We start from the raw sequence: 18,567 nt of genomic DNA, 5'->3' as shown, positions 1-18,567 counted from the left end.
GCTGATCATCCAGCTCAGTAACCTGTACCTGCCTTCTCTCCATACCCCCTGATCCCTTTAGCCACAAGGGCCACATCTAACTCCCTCTTAAATATAGCCAATGAACTGGCCTCAACTACCTTTTCTGTGGCAGAAAATTCCACAGACTCACCACTCTCTGTGTGAAGAAATGTTTTCTCATCTCGGTCCTAAAAGACTTCCCCCTTATCCGTAAGCTGTGACCCCTGGTTCTGGACTTCCCCAACATCGGGAACAATCTTCCCGCATCTAGCCTCTCCAACCCCTTAAGAATATGTTTCAATAAGATCCCCCCTCATTCTTCTAAATTCCAGCGAGTATAAGCCTAGTCTATCCAGTCTTTCTTCATATGAAAGTCCTGCCATCCCAGGGATCAATCTGGTGAACCTTCTCTGTACTCCCTCTAAGGCTAGAATGTCTATCCTCAGATTAGGAGACCAAAACTGTACACAATACTCCAGGTGCGGTCTCACCAAGGCCCTGTACAACTGCAGCAGAACCTCCCTGCTCCTATACTCAAATCCTCTTGCTATGAATGCTAACATACCATTCGCTTTCTTCACTGCCTGCTGCACCTACATGCTTGCTTTCAATGACTGGTGCACCATGACACCCAGGTCACGTTGCATCTCCCCTTTTCCTAATTGGCCACCATTCAGGTAATACTCTGCTTTCCTGTTCTTGCCGCCAAAGTGGATAACCTCACATTTATCCACATTATATTGCATCTGCCATGCATTCGCCCACTCGCCTAATCTATCCAAGTCACTCTGCAGCCTCCTAGCATCCTCCTCACAGCTAACACTGCCACCCAGCTTCGTGTCATCCGCAAACTTAGAGATGTTGCATTCAATTCCCTCGTCCAAATCATTGGATGACCCCTCCAGGAAGTGCTCTGAGAGCAGCGACAATTTCCTCCATCAGTATTGGTCACCCTCTGTCTGTCAGTCCCAAAACATCAAACCTCTGGAACAATGGAGGGATATGGACCAAAGGCAGGCAGGCAGGTGGGGCTAGTGTAGCTGGGACATGTTGGCCGGTGTGGGCAGGTGGGGCTAGTGTAGCTGGGACATGTTGGCCGGTGTGGGCAGGTGGGGCTAGTGTAGCTGGGACATGTTGGCCGGTGTGGACAGGTGGGGCTAGTGTAGCTGGGACATGTTGGCCGGTGTGGGCAGGCGGGGCTAGTGTAGCTGGGACATGTTGGCCGGTGTGGGCAGGTGGGGCTGGTGTAGCTGGGACATGTTGGCCGGTGTGGGCAGGTGGGGCTAGTGTAGCTGGGACATGTTGGCCGGTGTGGGCAGGTGGGGCTAGTGTAGCTGGGACATGTTGGCCGGTGTGGGCAGGTGGGGCTAGTGTAGCTGGGACATGTTGGCCGGTGTGGGCAGGTGGGGCTAGTGTAGCTGGGACATGTTGGCCGGTGTGGGCAGGTGGGGCTAGTGTAGCTGGGACATGTTGGTCGGTGTGGGCAGGTGGGGCTAGTGTAGCTGGGACATGTTGGCCGGTGTGGGCAGGTGGGGCTAGTGTAGCTGGGACATGTTGGCCGGTGTGGGCAGGTGGGGCTAGTGTAGCTGGGACATGTTGGCCGGTGTGGGCAGGTGGGGCTAGTGTAGCTGGGACATGTTGGCCGGTGTGGGCAGGTCTCTGCAATGGCCATCACATGGTAGCTCATGTACCCATCCAGGCTCCAAGCTGATCTGTTTACCAATGACACTGCCGAGGAAGAAAATGCAGATGCTGGTTTCAACTGAAGATGGACACAAAATTCCGGAGTAACTCAAGCTGGACTGAGGGTCTGAAGAAGGGTCTCGACCCGAAACGTCACCCATTCCTTCTCTCCAGAGATGCTGCCTGACCTGCTGAGTTAGTCCAGCATTTTGTGTCTGCCACTAATACTGCTTGCTTTGGAATGAAAACACTTCACACCGTCACTCCCACCACATTCACTCTCCTGGCCCTGCCCGGCGGGGATGCTAACTAGCCCATCGCACAAATCTCCACCCATTAACTATCTCAGCCCTGCTTCATGGGTCCTGTCCAGTGCCCACCCTCCCGCCCAGCAGAGATGGGCGTTTACTCGGAGCTGGCACTCACCATGTCGTAAATGGAGGCGATGAAGTTGGCGGCAATGGTGATGACCATGATGGTGGTCCTCACATTGTAGGTCTCATGGATCCAGCGGCACAGCTCATGCATGGCCTTCGGCAGGCAGTTAAAGCCCTCGGCAACGGTGCAGAACAGAAGCCAACAGAAGATGAGCACAATGCAGATGAAGTGGCCCAGCCTCAAGTACTGCCTGTAGACAGAGCGGTGAGGGACATGGTTCCTTAGCAATCCCAACACCATCAGCTGGTGACTGAACTATTCGCAGGAGGCCTGGTGGCCTCGTCTTGTCTTGTGCTCATCACATCCGAAGAGTCCACCAGGGACTAGACTGGATGTATCCTATACCCCACCTGGAACAGTTTTTAACACACCCACTAGGGATAATGTTTACATTTACCAAGCCAATTAACCTACAAACCTGTACGTCTTTGGAGTGTGGGAGGAAACCGAAGATCTCGGAGAAAACCCACGCAGGTCACGGGGAGAACGTACAAACTCCGTACAGACAGCACCCGTAGTGGGAATGGAACCCGGGTCTCCGGCGCTGCATTTGCTGTAAGGCAGCAATTCTACCGCTGCGCCACCGTGACCGCCCTCTGCCAACATAACCAGGTGCGGGGGAGCTGACAAGAAGGTACATGGAACAGACAGTATGGAAAGGCAGTGGGGCTGGAGTGGCGAGAAGGGAAGGATGGGAAGGGGCAGATGGGTGGATAGAAAGGGTGAAGGGAGGGTAATGGGGAGGTCGGAACAGAACGGGAGGCTTGGGGTGGAAGGGAAGGAGTGGAACAAGGGAGGGATAGGGTAGGTGAGGGATATGGGGTGGAGATTGGTGAAGGCAAGGGGCAGCGGAGGGCAGGCATAGAGGAGGATGGGTGCGGGGAGAAGGGCAGGGTGGAGGGAGGGTAGGGTGTGGGGAGGGAGGGGGAAGGGAAGGTCAGGGACAGGGTGGGGGAAGGAAGGGTGGAGGGAGGGTGAGGGAAGGGAGGGTGGAGGGAGGGAGGGTGGAGGGAGAACAGGGTGGAGGGAGAACAGGGTGGAGGGAGGGAGGGAGGGTAGAGGGAGGGAGGGTAGAGGGAGGGAGGGAGGGAGGGAAGGTGGAGGGAGAACAGGGTGGAGGGAGGGAGGGAGGAAAGGAGGGATGGTGGAGGGAGGGAAGGTGGAAGGGTTGAGGGTGGGAGGATGGAGGGAGAGTGAAGGGAGGGAGGGTGGAGGGGAGGGCAGGGGCAGGGTGGGCTGTAGAGGGAATGTTTGGAATGGATTGGGCAGGGGACAGGGAGAAGAGGAGTAGACGTGGGCAGTGGGATGGTGTGGGGGTGGGCTTGGAGTGAAAGGAAGAGGAGGGATGTTGTGAACCTTCACGTCCCCACCACAGCTCAATCAGCCAGCCTAGTAAGTCACTGCCCTGGGTCAATCTACAAACAAGCCCCTCCACCTACGTGTGTGTGTGTGCGTGCGTGCGTGCGTGCGTGCGTGCGTGCGTGCGTGTGTGTGTGTGTGTGTCCAGAGTGTGTACAGATCAGTGTGTGGACTTACTCGGGTACTCTGAACATTGCCTGTATTCCGAGAATGAAGAGCATCATGATGAAGGCGCAGGTCATGCTGGAAGTGAAGACTTCGTCTCGCATCTTTCGATACTGTGCACAGGAAGAAGGGTGCGGTAAATACACAGGGCGACCACTCTACGCAGGTCAATGCCCCCAGAAATATCCGTATCTTGTTTACGGGATCCCCTACAACTTCCAAACCACGTCTAAAAACTAGGTGGCTCCCACCCATTCAGAAAATGACCACATTAGTTCAGGCAGCATCATCATCGGCGGTCACTGGAAGCGAGTGTGACTGTCCTCTCCATAGGGTCGGACGCCTGTGCGTGACTTTGTTTAACGTGGGGAGACTGGTGCATAGACAGCCACCACACGGTCCTTGACAGATCTGGGTCAGGATCCAGTGGCGTGGAGTCCAAGACCACCGGGGACCCTTTTCTGCTGCAGCCTTCATCCGCCTTCCCTGCTCCACTAAAGTCAGCCATCATCCTCTGCCAGAGAGAGAGGGAGAGAGGGAGAGAGGGAGAGAGGCGTAGCATGGGATAGAGGCAGAGAAATGGAGGTTGACAGGGGGAATAATTGAGACACAGGAAACTGCAAGGTAGCATTCTTAAAGGAATGTATCATTTTGAATTGTTTAGAATCTGAACCCTAGCATTAACACATCCTGCAGAACCACAAACACCTTCACAGATACCACAAACTGCCACACAGGTTTATTTACAATTTAACCTGTCTGTGGATATTCAGCTCAAGGCATAGGTCTGGAAGGACATTAGGGCAACATAACAAGTACCTGCCTCTGCCACTTGTTCTGGCAGCTCGTTCCATTTACCCCCCACCCTTTGTGTGAAAAAACGTTGCCCCTCGGTCACCTTTAAATCTTTCCCCTCTCACCTTAACCCTATGTCCTATCGTGTTAGACTGAAGCGCATTGATAAGGTGGATGATCTTGCCAATAGACAGGCAGTCTGAAGAAGGGTCTCGTCCAGGTTTGACAACTGTCCCGTATCAGCCGGGACATCCCGTATATTTGGCCAAATTGGTTTGCCCCGTACGGGACCACCCTTGTCCTGTATAAGGCCTGGGGGACACTGTAGGCCCGGACACTGTGGGCCCGGACACTGTGGGCCCGGACACTGTGGGCCCGGACACTGTGGGCCCGGACACTGTGGGCCCGGACACTGTGGGCCCGGACACTGTGGGCCCGGACACTGTGGGCCCGGACACTGTCGGAGCGTTCACTGTAGGCCCGGACACTGTAGGCCTGGACACTGTGGGCCCGGACACTGTGGGCCCGGACACTGTGGGCCCGGACACTGTCGGAGCGTTCACTGTAGGCCCGGACACTGTAGGCCTGGACACTGTAGGCCCAGACACTGTAGGCCCGGGGACCGCTGTAGGCCCGGACAGTGTAGGCTACAGAGTGTATTCGGGGAGTGGGACCAAGTGTGTTCGCTGAACGGAGGTTGCGTAGCAACCCACCTCCCGGCCCAGGCGGCCACCATTGGTGGAGCAAGGGCGCGGGGCGGTGACGTCACCTTTTGTCCTTTATTTGGGAGTTAGAAAGTTGGCAACCCTAATGTGTCCCGAAACGTCACTGATTCCTTCTCTCCGGAGATGCTGCCTGTCCCCCCGAACCCTGAGTTACTCAAGCAATTTTTGTCCATCTTTGGTTTAAACCAGCATCTGTAGTTCCTTCCTACACATGGTCAGTGAGTCACAGAGGCCTTTCGGCCCAACTTACCCACGCTGTTTCCATACTGTATGATTCTATGACTATTAACTGGATCATGCTTGGTATAGATATTGTGGGCCGAAGGTTTGTTCCTATAATGTTCTATGTTCTATGCGGAGGACATAGGTGTAAGTGAGACGGGAAAGATTTCATATATCAACCTGAAGGCAGCCTTTTCCACACAGAGGGTGGGAGGTATGTGGAACAAGCTGCCAGAGAAAGTGGTTGAGGCAGGTACTATAACAATATTTAAATGACAAAACACAAGGTGCTGGAGTAACTCTGAGTCAGGCAATATCTCTGGAGGGTATGAATAGGTAACATTTCAGATTCAGAATCTTCTTCAGAAAGCCAATGGAATGTTGGCCTTCATAACAAGAGGAGTTGAGTATAGGAGAAAAGAGGTCCTTCTGCAGTTGTACAGGGCCCTAGTTTACTAGGTTTACTAGGTTAATTTCCGGAATGGCGGGACTGTCATGTTGAAAGACTGGAGCGACTAGGCTCGTATACACTGGAATAGAGGGGATCTTATCGAAATTTATAAGATTATTAAGGGGTTGGATACGTTAGAGGCAGGAAACATGTTCCCAATGTTGGGGGAGTCCAGAACAAGGGGCCACAGTTTAAGAATATGGGGTAGGCTATTTAGAACGGAGATGAGGAAAAACCTTTTCAGTCAGAGAGTTGTGAATCTGTGGAATTCTCTGCCTCAGAAGGCAGTGGGGGCCAAATCTCTGAATGCATTCAAGAGAGAGCTGGATAGAGCTCTTAAGGATAGCGGAGTCAGGGGGTATGGGGAGAAGGCAGGAACGGGATACTGATTGAGAATGATCAGCCATGATCACATTGAATGGCGGTGCTGGCTGGAAGGGCCGAATGGCCTCCTCCTGCACCTATTGTCTATTGTCTATTGTCATAGTAGATGTCTAACACTGGGCACAACCTTGGTTCACTGGCTGTGGTAACAACGACTGGCCTCTGGTGCAGGGCAGAAGCTTGCCACCACCTTCTATTCCCAGTCCACCTTCCCCATCATTCACAGTGAGCGTTGGTCCGAGGGATTACACACACGTGAGGGCAGGTTAATCAAAGAGCTGCTGAGAAGGGCACCTCGCATTGGCCTCCGCTCTGAATACTCTTCAATCCCAGCACTGAACAGGGTTCCCCGAGAGAAACAAACATCTCCCAGCGCCTCACCCCCATCTCACCCAAAGCACAAAACACTGGGCTCCGAGTAGAAAATTATACGTATAAAATTATAAAAGGACTGGACAAGCTAGATGCAGGGAAAATGTTCCCAATGTTGGGGGGCTCCAGAACCAGGGGCCACAGTCTAAGAATAAAGGGGAGGCCATTTAAAACTGAGGTGAGAAGGAACTTTTTCACCCAGAGAGTTGTGAATTTGTGGAATTCTCTGCCACAGAGGGCAGTGGAGGCCAATTCACTGGATGAATTTAAGAGAGAGTTAGATAGAGCTCTATCATTTCTACTGAGCCCAGTGAATTTGTGAGGAAACATTTCTGAGCGCAAATCCAGAACTACTGCCTCTTCTTACTGTGGGCTTAACGCTGGATTCACATCATTGTTGGGGTGTTTCCACTAGTGGGAGAGTCTAGGACCAGAGGGTCAGGCAGCATCTCGGGAGAGAAGGAAAGTCTAGCCTCAGAATTAAAGGATGATCTTTTAGGAAGGAGATGAGGAGAGATTTCTTCAGTCAGTGGGAGGTGAATCTGTGGGATTCTTTGCCGCAGAAAGCTGAGGAGGCCAAGTCAGTGGATATTTTTAAGGCAGAGGTAGATAGATTCTTGATTAGTGTGGGTGTCAGAGGTTATGGGGAGAAGGCAGGAGAATGGGGTTAGGAGGAAGAGATAGATCAGCCATGATAGAGTGATGGAGTAGACTTGATGGGCCGAATGGCCTAATTCTACTCCTATGACTTATTTCAGGGGACCCAACAAGACCAGACCATCCTACCTTCTTTTCAATATCTTTATCCTTGAACTCCAGGGTGATCTCGTTGATGTAGGAAGCCCGCAGCTTGTCACTACTCCGCAGCTCAATGGCATTCTCTACTCTCAGGTTCACCATGATGAATCTGTTCGTACAGAACGAGGGGGCTCTGGATATCACGACTTTCGTCGGCGTCCTTCTCATGATGGTGTTGATCATCTGCGGGAGTGGTTCAAACAGAAGGAACGGGCGGTGAACTCTCCGCTGAACACTGCTCCAGTCTGAGCGGCGTCACCCTCGTGGTGGTGCCCGTCAGAGACAGTATGTCTCGCGGGCGGGCGGGCGCGGCAAGCCGGACACACAGCTCAGCCGAGGGGCGGGCGGAGGGAGGGAGGGGGAGCTTCGCATTTTTGAACAAAAATAATTGAATCAATTGTTAACAAATAATACTTACAGCACAGAGTAAAACAAAACAAAACCCACCACTAGTCGGGAAAATATCTGCAGATGCTGGTTAAAATGGAAAGTAGACTCACAATGCTGGAGTAACTCAGCGGGTCAGGCAGCATCTCGGGAGAGAAAGAGTGGGTGACGTTTCGGGCCAAGAAGAAGGATCTCGACCCAAAAAGTCACCCTTTCCTTCTCTCCCGAGATGCTGCCTGACCTGCTGAGTTACTCCAGCATTCTGTGTCTACCTTCGATACTAAATAAACTACTATACAACTATAGCGCGTGGTCCCTTTCCAACCCCACCCGGGCACGGACGGACGTAACCCCGGAAAAGGGGCAGGCAGCCGGCTCGGGCAGAGCCCTCTTCCGCCTGGCGCCGTGACTCGCGGATGGCCAGCTTGGCCAGGCCCAGGAGCAACCCAACCAGGACATCCTCGCCCCCACCCAACCTCTCCCCTACGCACAGGGGGTCCACAGATGAGGGTGGTGGGTGTGAAGTGCAGCCAGAAGTCAAGGAGCAGCCCCTCCAGATATTGGAACAGGGGCTGCAACCTCACACACTCCATGTACACGTGGTACACAGACTCACACACTCCATGTACACGTGGTACACAGACTCACACACTCCATGAAAAACACGTGGTACACAGACTCACACACTCCATGTACACGTGGTACACAGACTCACACACTCCATGCACACGTGATACAGACTCACACACTCCATGTACACGTGATACAGACTCACACACTCCATGTACACGTGGTACACAGACTCATACACTCCATGTACAGTTGGTACACAGACTCACACACTCCATGTACACGTGGAAGTGCAGGGTGTGGAGGAGGAGCCCATACAGGACACGCCTCCCTGTGTCTCGGAAGGAGGTGACGGGTGTCGAGGAAATGCGGCTCATGTTGTGTGGGATCGGCTCCTGGGAAGGATTACGGCGCCTGGCCACATCTCCTCTGGGAGGGAGTGCACCTGCCAGGGGCCCACCAAGAGTCCAGAACATTTCCCCCAATTGATCCTGGCAGAGGAGGCGGCCGAGAAGACTGGTTGGCACTCGTGCATCCTCTGCAGATCGGCGGGGTCGGTGACCATGAGGAGCACGTCATCGGCATAGACCGAGAGGACCACCTCCATATCATATCATCATCATATCATATCATATATATACAGCCGGAAACAGGCCTTTTCGGCCCTCCAAGTCCGTGCCGGCTCACGTAGAACCAAGCCCGTCAACCTCCTCCGAAGCAGACTAAGGAATGGCTCCACACAGATGGCGTACAGTTGGCCTGACATGGGGCAGCCCTGACGTACTCCTCTGCGGAAGGGAATGGGGGCCGGCAAAGATCCGTTGAACCTTGACGAGGCACTCCGCAGTGGCGTATAGAAGTTGGATCCGGGCCACAAAGTGCGGTCCGAACCCAAACGCCCGCAGAGTCCTCAGCAGATACTCGTGATCCACCTTGTCGAAAGCCTTCTCCTGGACAAGGGAGAGAAAGGCAATAGACAATAGACAATAGACAAAAGGTGCAGGAGTAGGCCATTCAGCCCTTCGAGCCAGCACCGCCATTCAATGCGATCATGGATGATCACTCTCAATCAGTACCCCGTTCCTGCCTTCTCCCCATACCCCCTCACTCCGCTATCCTTAAGAGCTCTATCCAGCTCTCTCTTGAAAGCATCCACCGAACTGGCCTCCACTGCCTTCTGAGGCAGAGAATTCCACACCGTCACCACTCTCTGACTGAAAAAGTTCTTCCTCATCTCCGTTCTAAATGGCCTACCCCTTATTCTTAAACTGTGGCCCCTTGTTCTGGACTCCCCCAACATTGGGAACATGTTTCCTGCCTCTAATGTGTCCAATCCCCTAATTATCTTATATGTTTCAATAAGATCCCCCCTCATCCTTCTATATTCCAGTGTATACAAGCCTAATTGCTCCAGCCTTTCAACATACGACAGTCCCGCCATTCCGAGAATTAACCTAGTAAACCTACGCTGCACGCCCTCAATAGCAAGAATATCCTTCCTCAAATTTGGAGACCAAAACTGCACACAATACTCCAGGTGCGGTCTCACTCGGGCCCTGTACATCTGCAGAAGGACCTCTTTGCTCCTATACTCAACTCCTCTTGTTATGAAGGCCAACATTCCATTGGCTTTCTTCACTGCCTGCTGTACCTGCATGCTTCCTTTCAGTGACTGATGCACTAGGACACCCAGATCTCGTTGAACATCCCCTGTTCCTAACTTGACACCATTCAGATAATACTCTGCCTTCCTATTCTTACCACCAAAGTGGATAACCTCACACTTATCCACATTAAACTGCATCTGCCATGCATCCGCCCACTCACACAACCTGTCCAAGTCACCCTGCAACCTCATAGCATCTTCCTCACAGTTCACACTACCACCCAGCTAATGGTACTTTTAATCCCTTCATCCAAGTCATTAATGTATATTGTAAATAGCTGCGGTCCCAGCACCGAGCCTTGCGGTACTCCACTAGTTACTGCTGGCCATTCTGAAAGGGACCCATTTATCCCCACTCTTTGCTTTCTGTCTGCCAACCAATTTTCTATCCATGTCAGTACCCTACCTCCAATACCATGTGCTCTAATTTTGCCCACTAATCTCCTATGTGGAACCTTGTCAAAGGCTTTCTGAAAGTCAAGGTACACCACATCCACTGACTCTCCCCTGTCAATTTTCCTGGTTACATCCTCAAAAAATTCCAGAAGATTAGTCAAGCATGATTTCCCCTTCGTAAATCCATGCTGACTCGGAACAATCCTATTACTACTATCCAAATGCTCCGCAATTTCGTCTTTTATAATTGACTCCAGCATCTTCCCCACCACTGATGTCAGACTAACTGGTCTATAATTTCCCGTTTTCTCTCTCCCTCCTTTCTTAAAAAGTGGGACAACATTAGCTACCCTCCAATCCACAGGAACTGATCCTGAATCTATAGAACATTGGAAAATGATCACCAATACATCCACAATTTCTAGCGCCACCTCCTTAAGTACTCTGGGATGCAGACCATCAGGCCCTGGGGATTTATCAGCCTTCAGTCCCATCAGCACCGAGCCTTGCGGTACTCCACTAGTTCCAACAGTCCCAACACCATTTCCTGCCTAATGTGGATTTCCTTCAGTTCCTCCGTCACCCTAGGATCTCTGCCCACTAGAACATCTGGGAGATTGCTTGTATCTTCCTTAGTGAAGACAGATCCAAAGTACCGGTTCAACTCGTCTGTCATTTCCTTGTTCCCCATAATAAATTCCCCTGCTTCTGTCTTCAAGGGACCCACATTTGCTTTGACTATTTTTTTCCTCTTTACATACCTAAAAAAGCTTTTACTATCCTCCTTTATATTATTGGCTAGTTTACCCTCGTACCTCATCTTTTCTCCCCGTATTGCCTCTTTTAAAGAGTCCCAATCCTCTGGCCTCCCACTCTTCTTTGCTTTGTTGTACTTCTGCTCTTTTATTTTTATGCTGTCCTTGACTTCTTGTCAGCCACGGGTGCCTTACTCCCCTTGGAATCTTTCCTCCTCTTTGGGATAAATTGATCCTGCAACTTCTGCATTATTCCCAGGAATACCTGCCATTGCTGTTCCACCGTCTTCCCTGCAAGGGCCTCCTTCCAGTCAATTTTGGCAAGCTCCTGCCTCATGCCTCTGTAATCCCCTTTGCTATACTGTAATACTGACACTTCCGATTTACCCTTCTCCCTCTCAATTTGTAGATTGATGCCAGTACCCTCAGCAGGAACGACACTGCTCTGGGCCTTGGTGTCCTTTTCCAGGTCGTCCAGGAAGGACCTGAGCTGATGCTGGTCGTTCCCCTTCACCACCTTGCCCCCTCTCCTTCTTTTTGAGGATGAGGTTCAGCGAGCTGGTGAACCCGTGTACGTTCGGCCACCGTAGGGAGGCCAGTCTGGGCCGATGTTGGGCTCCTTCTGTGGCCGCGATGAACTCACTGGAATGAGTGGAGTGGCGTCGGTGGGAGCGAGAACATCCACTGACTCATTGTCCGAGACACACCCTTAGTGTTCGACTCTCCCGCCCACCCTGTGCAGCGGTCGCCTCTTCCCCACCCTCTGGTCTCTCCTGCACCTCAGTCCCCACCCTGGGGCCAGTGGCAGAGGGGCCTTCCCCAGATGTGCCCGGGGAGTCAAGACCATCGACAGTGGGGTCTATCCCTCCATCAGTGGGGTCTATCCCTCCACCAGTGCAGCCCACAGTGGACTCCGGTGCCCCAGACTCAGGGAGTCCCTCTGGAGCCAGGTCCTGCGGGAGAGAAGGGCTGGTTTCCCCTTCCCCCTCCCCGCCTACCGTCCCTAAGTCCACAGGTGTGCTCTGCTCCTCGTCCTGGGTGTTGTTCCTGGGCTTCCTCGGGTGCACACCCTCCCCAACAGGAACCTCCCCCTGCTCCATTTCACCCGAGTGGTCCCCATCACCACCCTCCCCAGAATCCCCTCCAGAGCATGGGACCGGGTCATTCCGGAGAGTCTCTCCGATCCCCTCCCCTCTGCTCCCGGCTGGATTGTGGGCCTTGCGGACTACCGAACGGGAGGTGACGGAACGGGATGGGTGGAACCTTCTTGTCCTTCAGGGGCCTTGTTTTCCAGGTGCCTCATCTTCTTGGTCACCTTGCCCCCCATCTTTTGACCTTCCTCACCCTCGCCCACACTCTGCGCAACCCCAGGGTTCCTTGACTCAACTACAGGGGGAGTGGGATTGGGGGGGGGCACCGGAGCCGGAAGCCTCCGTCAGGGATTTGGGGCAATTCCTCCGAATATGCCCCACTTCCTTGCAGGCGTGGCACCTCGGGCGCTCCGGTGTCCAGTAGATGGTGAAGTCTCGCCCATCCTGCTGGACACAGAAGCGCCCGTCGACAACCTCCTCCCGGTCCAGCAGCATCGCCTGCTGGCACCGGAGGGATAGAACGAGCCGCAGCTCCTTCCTGCGGAACCCCTGGGGTACCGGGGTGATGTCAGTGAGGACCTTCCCCAGGGTGGGACGGTAGGGAAGGAGGGCCCGGTTTGTGATGCAGGGCGGGATGTTGGACAAGACCACTCACTGCACGGCGGTCACCAAGGGCTCGGTCGGCAGGACTGAGATCCCTTTGCTCACGGCCCAGAGGGTGGGGCAGAGGCGACCGCTACACAGGGTGGGCGGGAGAGTCGAGTACAGGCGTGTCCAGGGATGGGGATGGTGACTCCACCTGCAGTGGGCGGGGCGGGGCGGGGCGGGTCGGGGGGGGACTCCTCGGACAATGAGTCAGTGGAGGTTCTCACTCCCCACTCCACTCATTCCAGTGAGTTCATCGCGGCCACAGAAGGAGCCCAACGTCGGCCCAGACTGGCCTCCCTCCGGGGGCCGAACATACACCAGCTCGCTGAACCTCATCCTCAAAAAGGAGAGGGGGCAAGGTGGTGAAGGGGAGCGACCGGCGTCAGCTCAGGACATTCCTGGACGACCTGGGATAGGACACCAAGACCCAGAGCAGCGTCGTTCCTGCTGAGGGTAGAGGGATCAGTAGAGCGTCCCTTGTTGCCAAGATCCGGAAGGCTCAATCCCTTTGTTCACCCCCCTCAAAGGACTCCAGGCAGAACACGGCCTTCCCGAACATCCTGCCCACGTACAGGACACCTTGGCCGCCACAGCCACTGCACCCGCGCCGTCCTCCAGTTCATTTGGGGGGGCAAGTAGCACCTGATCCCTGATTGAAAGGGCGTGTTCCTTTTGGGGATCCGGGCCCCAGCAGGAGCAGGTGAAACAGCCGCTGGGCACGGCTCCTGGAAGCCCCCAGTCCCCCAGAACACTGGCCCCACATGTTAGCAGACACCACAACCACACCCAGATATCACACAATACAAACGGCACGAAGCCGGTGACAACATACAAACCAGGGACAGGTCGAGGGAGGGAGGGAGGTGAGTGGTGTTGCCTGGTCGATGATAGCGTCCGGTAATGGCAGCTCCCAAAATCTGCTGCGTCAGCACCTTTTAGCCCGGCTATCCCGCCTTCCCGGCGCTCCTTGGCAGACTGCAGACGCTGGCATACAAAAAGTCGAGACAGTGCAGAAATCCTCCCACACCGCACGAAGCCAGACCGGCCTGGTCAGTAACGACAAGCCAGTAAAGGGGGGGGAGGGGGGTTGTTCCAGACACGGGTGTAAAGTCCAGAAACATTGTTCTCCCCCTTTTTTAGTGTCGACGCAGTTCCCTACAGACGGCCAGCCACAGTGGTCAGAGCTACGCAATTCAATAAACAACCGCCCACAGCCCTACACACACAGAAAACCTCAAAATAAATTTCTGCAAAGTTGCAGCAGTGCACAAGATGTTTATACACCGATCAGCCAAAACATTATGACCACTGACAGGTGAAGTGAATAATATTGATTATCTTGTTACAATGGCATCTGTCAAGGGGTGGGATATATTAGGCAGCAAGTGAACAGTCAGTTCTTGAAGTTGATGTTTTGGATGCAGGAGAAATGGGCAGGAGTAAAGACCTGAGCAGCTTTGACAAGGGCCAAATTGTTATGGCCAGACGACTGGGTCAGAGCATCTCTGAAATGGCAAGGCTTGTGGGGTGCTCCCGGTCAGCAGTGGTGAGTACCTACCGACAGTGGTCCGAGGAGGGACAAAGCACAAACCGGCGACAGACAGGGTGTTGGGCGCCCAAGGTTCATCGATGCACGAGGGCAACGAAGGCTATCCCGTCTGGTCTGAACTGACAGAAGGTCAACGGTGGCACAAGTTACAGAAAATGTTAATGGTGGTCACGGGAGGAATGTGTCACAATACACAGTGCATCGCACCCTCGAAAGCACCTACATTGGGCATGCGAGCGTCGGAACTGGACCTTGGAGCAGAGGAAGAAGGTCGCCTGGTCCGACGAGTCCCGTTTTCTTTTAGATCACGTGGATGGCCGTGTACGTGTGCGCCGTTTACCTGGGGAAGTGATGGCACCAGGATGCACTGTGGGAAGACGACAAGCCGGTAGAGAGAGTGTGATACTCTGGGCAATGTTCTGCTGGGAAACCCTGTGTCCGGCCATTCATGTGGACGTCAATGTGACACGTGTCACCTACCTAAACATCGTTGCAGACCAGGTATACCCCTTCAAGGCAATGGTATTCCCTGATGACAGTGGCCTCTTTCAGCAGGATAATGCGCCCTGCCACACTGCACACACTGTTCAGGAATGGTTTGAGGAACATGATGAAGTGTTCACGGTGTTGCCCTGGCCTCCAAAGTCTCCAGATCTCATTCCGATTGAGCATCTGTGGGATGTGCTGGATCGACAAGTCCGATCCACGGCGGCTCCACCTCGCAACTTACAGGACTTGAAAGGTCTGCTGCTAATGTTTTGGTGCCAGATTCCACAGGACACCTTCAGGGGTCTTGTAGAGTCCATGCCTCGGTGGGTTGGCGCTGTTTTGGCGGCACAGGGAGTACCAACAGCATATTAGGCAGGTGGTCATAATGTTTTGGCTGATCAGTGTATGTACCACTGCACCTTCTCCAAAGTCCCAAAAGATGTTTAAATCCACAAATGTGTGTGATTTCCACAAGAGCTCCGATCCACGTATCTCCGAGCACTGGACTGTTCTTTTATTTTACCAAAAAATAATTTAACCAATTATTAAAAATAATATTTACAGTACAGTACAAAATGAAACAAAACCCACCACCATAATACACGTCAAACAAATATACCAAATAAACTATTGTACAACTGTCTTACACTCCTTGTCCAGGATACACCCACCCCTCGCGGTGCCCAGCGGTCCCACATATCCCCCCGCGTGCCCGTGGACAGCGCGTGCTCCCTCTCTAACCCCACCCGGGCACGGACGGACGTAACCCCGGAAAAGGGGCGGGCAGCCGGCTCGGGCAGAGCCCTCTTCCGCCTGGCGCCGTGACTCGCAGATGGCCAGCTTGGCCTGGCCCAGGAGCAACCCAACCAGGACATCCTCACCCCCACCCACCCTCTCCCCTACGCACAGGGTGTCCACAGATGAGGGTGGTGGGTGAGAAGTGCAGCCAGAAGGCAAGGAGCAGCCCCTCTAGATATTGGAACAGGGGCTGCAACCTCACACACTCCATGTACACGTGGACCACAGACTCACACACTCCATGTACACGTGGAACACAGACTCACACACGCCATGTACACGTGGACCACAGACTCACACACTCCATGTACACGTGGACCACAGACTCACACACTCCATGTACACGTGGTACACAGACGCACACACTCCATGTACACGTGGACCACAGACTCACACACTCCATGTACACATGGAACACAGACTCTCCCAGCCCGCTAACGTGGCAGGCGGCTGGCGAGTCTGTGAACCAACCGCGAGAGAAACAGTTTGCAGGGTACTTCTCAGTGCAGTGTCCTCCACCCCAGGTCCCCGATGTAGAGGGGCAGAATCCCTGCATACAGGGACCCCCACCGGGGGCCCTCCTCGTGACCGGAAGGCAACACCAACCGCCACTCAGTGGGAGCGCCGCTCGGTGGGAGCGCTGCATCTCCGTCACGATCCCCACCCCACCGTCTCCATCCCAACTCTGTCCCAGTTCCCACCCCACCGTCTCCATCCCAACACTGTCCCAGTTCCCACCCCACCGTCTCCATCCCAACTCTAAGTCCCAGTTCCCACCCTACCGTCTCCATCCCAAAGCCTTCCCCAGCCTGACACTCCGCCATTCCAACACCAAAAGCCAAGGTGTTGTGGATATTAGCCCAGACAGTGGTTTAGAGCTACGATTTGGATGAGAATGTAGAAGACATGATTAGTAACATTGGACACGACACTAAAGTGGGTGGTGTTGCAGATGGTGAAGATGGTTATCAAAAATTACAGCAGGATCTTGATCAGCTGGGCAAGTGGGCAGAGGAATGGTTAATGGAGTTTAATGCGGGTAAGTGTTCGTTGTTGCATTTTGGAAATTCAAACGAAGGCAGGACTTTCACCGTGAATGGCAGGGCCCAGGGGAATGTTGTGAAGCAGAGGGATCTAGGAGTACAGGTATATAATCCCCTGCAAGTGGTCTCACAGGTAGAAGGGATGGACAAGATGGCTTTTAGGCACATTGGTCTTCGTCAGTCAGGGCATTGAGTCGGGAATTTGGGATGTTACGTGATGGTTGTATAGGATGTTGGTGAGGCCACACTTGAAGTAGTGTGTTCAGTTTTGGTCACCCTGCTATAGGAAGAATGTTGTTAAGCTGGAAAGAATGCAGAGAAGATTTACAAGGATTTTTCCGGGACTTGGGGGCCTGTGCTATAGGGAGAAGCTATGCAGGCTCGGACCTAAGGAGGATGAGGGATGATCTTATCGAGGTGTATAACATCATGAGGGGAAACCAGAGGACATATATTTAAGGCAAGAGGGGAAAGATTTAATAGGATCCTGAGGGGCAGCTTCTTCGCATGGTTGGTGGTGGGTATATGGAATGAGCTGCTAGTGGGTGATAACAACATTTAGAAACATAGAAAATAGGTGCAGGAGGAGGCCATTTGGCCCTTCGAGCCAGAACTGCCATTCATTGTGATCATGGCTGATCATCCACAATCAGTAACCCGTGCCTACCTTCTCCCCATATCCCTTGGTTCCATTAGGCCCTAGAGCTCTACCTAACTCTCTCTTAAATCCATCCCGTGAATTGGCCTCCACTGCCCTCTGTGGCAGAGAAAGCCACAAATTCACAACAGTCTGCGTGAAAAAAGTTTCTTCTCACCTCAGATTTAAAGGACACTTGGACAGGTACACGCGTAGGAAAGGTTTAGAGTGAGATGGGTCATACGCTGGTGGGTGGGATCAACGTAGATGGGGCATCTTGGTCAGTATGGGCAAGTTGGGCCGAGGGGCCTGTTACTGTGCTGTACAACTCTACGCCATAGCCAGTCGGGGGGTGAAGTATGTGCCTCTGAGCCTGACCCAGCGACAGCAAGTATTACTCACTTTGTTCAAGCTGATGATCCTGTTGAAGGGGTGATCCAGCCTCCAGTGGGACTCGGTCTGCATCAGACGGAGCAGGTTAGTGTCCAGCTTCAGGACACTGTTTCGGAATGCCTCGCTCTTCCTGTTTGCAAGCAGTAGCCTCTGGGGAATATCGAGCAGTTTGTCCATGGTTGACTGCTTTCGTTCTAACAGGTGTACACTTGAGGGCTGCTTGATGAAGTAGGTCCGGATGTTATACTTCGCCAAAACAGCATTGCGTTCATTGCCAAAACCCTCCTCCGTTTCATAAACACCATCTAGGCACTTCAAGGTAGCTTCAGAGATATGGATTCGCCTGAGATACAACAGGTGATATTTATTAACGAACCCTTACTTCACTATCACTTCTCAATTTTATTGCCAAATGTATACAGCTAATTTAAATTTTGTTATCACTATTTTTTGTTCTGAACCTGTCTGTCTGTTGAACAGAAGTAGACCACTCAACCTCACTGCCACTGGCTCGCATCACAACTAATTTCATTGCAATCTCAGTTCTGTATTCCAATTTATCTCTGGTCACCTTTCACCACTTTGCTTGTCAAGAATCTACCCAACTGTCTTAATAGTATTTAAAGTCAAGTCAAGTCAATTTTATTTGTATAGCACATTTAAAAACAACCCGCGTTGACCAAAGTGCTGTACATCAGTTCAGGTACTAAGAAAAAAAAACGAACATACAGTGGCACACAAACATAACAGCAC

At 52.9% G+C, this 18,567-nt stretch overlaps 1 protein-coding gene across 1 annotated transcript in view; it reads right to left on the bottom strand.

Annotated features, from left to right (window-relative positions):
* Nucleotides 1-18,567, bottom strand: part of LOC144596869 (adenylate cyclase type 8-like) — a 104,584-nt gene that overhangs the window by 54,974 nt on the left and 31,043 nt on the right. The window contains exons 5-8 of the mRNA XM_078405733.1: nucleotides 17,824-18,157; nucleotides 7,381-7,575; nucleotides 3,658-3,758; nucleotides 2,110-2,311 (exon numbers count right to left, since the gene is read on the bottom strand). Coding sequence (XP_078261859.1) covers nucleotides 2,110-2,311; nucleotides 3,658-3,758; nucleotides 7,381-7,575; nucleotides 17,824-18,157 — 832 coding nt within the window. The remainder of the gene's footprint in view (nucleotides 1-2,109; nucleotides 2,312-3,657; nucleotides 3,759-7,380; nucleotides 7,576-17,823; nucleotides 18,158-18,567) is intronic.

This window comes from Rhinoraja longicauda, chromosome 9, assembly GCF_053455715.1.
Source record: "Rhinoraja longicauda isolate Sanriku21f chromosome 9, sRhiLon1.1, whole genome shotgun sequence".
Taxonomy (NCBI): domain Eukaryota; kingdom Metazoa; phylum Chordata; class Chondrichthyes; order Rajiformes; family Arhynchobatidae; genus Rhinoraja; species Rhinoraja longicauda.
The sequence above is the reverse complement of the archived record's forward strand: the minus strand, read 5'-3'. Positions and strand labels throughout refer to the sequence as shown.